Source organism: Plectropomus leopardus, unplaced genomic scaffold, assembly GCF_008729295.1.
Source record: "Plectropomus leopardus isolate mb unplaced genomic scaffold, YSFRI_Pleo_2.0 unplaced_scaffold9583, whole genome shotgun sequence".
NCBI classification, from domain to species: domain Eukaryota; kingdom Metazoa; phylum Chordata; class Actinopteri; order Perciformes; family Serranidae; genus Plectropomus; species Plectropomus leopardus.
Genome location: NW_024704280.1, coordinates 1 through 1,949, shown reverse-complemented (window position 1 = coordinate 1,949; position 1,949 = coordinate 1). Strand labels below are relative to the sequence as shown.

At 36.2% G+C, this 1,949-nt stretch overlaps 1 protein-coding gene across 1 annotated transcript; it reads left to right on the top strand.

Annotated features, from left to right (window-relative positions):
- Window positions 1-308: 308 nt before the first annotated feature.
- On the top strand, window positions 309-1,491 carry LOC121940855 (DNA replication licensing factor mcm2-like; the record flags this gene model as incomplete). Its single annotated transcript, XM_042483538.1, has 3 exons — window positions 309-421; window positions 1,165-1,329; window positions 1,417-1,491. Coding segments are annotated over 3 exons (353 nt in total), but the record flags the coding sequence as incomplete, so codon positions are not given.
- Window positions 1,492-1,949: the final 458 nt, after the last annotated feature.

Genomic DNA, 1,949 nt, shown 5'->3' with positions numbered 1-1,949 from the left:
ATTTGATATTTTTGTTTGATAAATAAACTTATTGATGGAGAATCAAGACAGTTGCAATTGAAATAGTTTTGGATGTAAATTTTTATTATTTCCAGTGGATGAAAAAAAGAAATATTTCATGTTTTCTCTGAAGAGGATCCTGTTTACAGGAATCATGGACAGTTTGAGGCTCCACTGTATCATATTATATTTTCTTTTTTATTGGCCTTGAAAGACCGTAAGAAGTGTGCGAAGCACAAAGATTTGCGTGAAAAGATTTTAGGAACGCTCGTGTGCACGTTTACATCACATCGTCACTGTTTCTGCAGGCGGCCGGTACGACCCGTCTCTGACCTTCTCTGAGAACGTGGACCTGACGGAGCCCATCGTGTCACGTTTTGACATTTTGTGTGTCGTCCGAGACACCGTCGACCCCGTGCAGGTAAAAAACACAGACACACACACACACAATCGTCTTTTATTTAACTGTAACACTTCTGTTTAACTGGAAAAGCTGAATAATTCCAGCCGATCCTGCATTTGTTGTTAAGTCTCTTCACTATATAACACGTTATTGGTGTATAAAATAATTAATTACAGATAATTCAATAAGCTTAAACATGAAACCAAACAGCCAGGCTTTTAATTAAAACTGATTATTAATATTCACATTATTCTACTTTATTTCTTTATTGTACTGTATTTATGTTGTAAAACTTTAATATAGATTATTTTTATCAGTTTTTTGTTATTAATAATGAATATTTTTCATATCCCTTTTATCAGTTTTTATTTCTTTTTTTGTCTTACTAATTCGTTAATTGTTAATTTTTTGTTATAGCTTTTATATCTTTTATTACCATCTTTTTTTGTCTTTTTAATCTATTTTACCTGTTTATTTGTTTTTATTTACTCTTTTTCAATAGCTATTTCTTTTTTCTATAATTGAAGTTTTTAAATGCATTTTTTAAAATTTTTGTTTTTGATGTGTTTCATGTGTTGGTCTTAGATTGTTTTTGTCTTTTCTGTTTCGACGGTTTAAACGTTTTATTTTCATCTTATCAGATGTCAAACACGTATAAGCGTCATTAAGTGATTACTTAATAAAGTTGGAAAGTAAAGGTTTGAATTCAGTCTGGCTCCAGGCGCTCACTCTGGCTTGTGATTGGCTCTTTTTCCAACCAGGATGAGATGTTGGCGCGCTTCGTGGTCGGCTCCCACATCAAACATCACCCTAGCAGCAAAGAAGGGGGCGTGGCCTTGGAGGAAATGGTTCTGCCCAACTCGTCCGACGTGCCGCCGATTCCCCAGGAGCTCCTGAGGAAGTACATCATCTACGCCAAGGAGCGGGTACGAACACGGTCCACGTCTTCACGAACGCGTCTCCTCCCGGTCTTGGTGATTTCGTGTCTCTGAAATGTTACTCCGTGTCTGCAGGTTCATCCCAAACTGAACCAGATGGATCAGGACAAAGTGGCTCGCATCTACAGCGACCTCCGAAAAGAGTCGATGGTGAGTCCTCCGAGCTTTTCCACCTCTCAGCGACACTTTAACAAGTTTACCAAGTTTTATTTACATTTCTACGAAAAAAAGGTGAAATAATAACAAACATTTTTAATAGCACTTCTCAGGATTCTCATGGTCATGGAAAACTTGGAAAGTCATGGAATCTGACCAAAACATTTTCCAGGCCTAGAAAAGTCATGAAACTAGTAAAAAGTCATTGAAAGTTTTGGAAAAAGCATGAAAATGTGTTGTGTGTAATCAGTTAAATAACATGAATATAACAACGTGGAACTGATTTTCTGTAGCTGACGACATAACGTGGCTCTAATGTGCGTCGATGTGTGACAATGTTTTGGTTGTTTTTGTTCATTTGTTAATTTTTTGGAAGGAGCATACAACCTGAAATGGCTAAATTCTGTATTTACTTTATCAGTGGTTTTTACGGATTTTTCTTAATTTTTAGG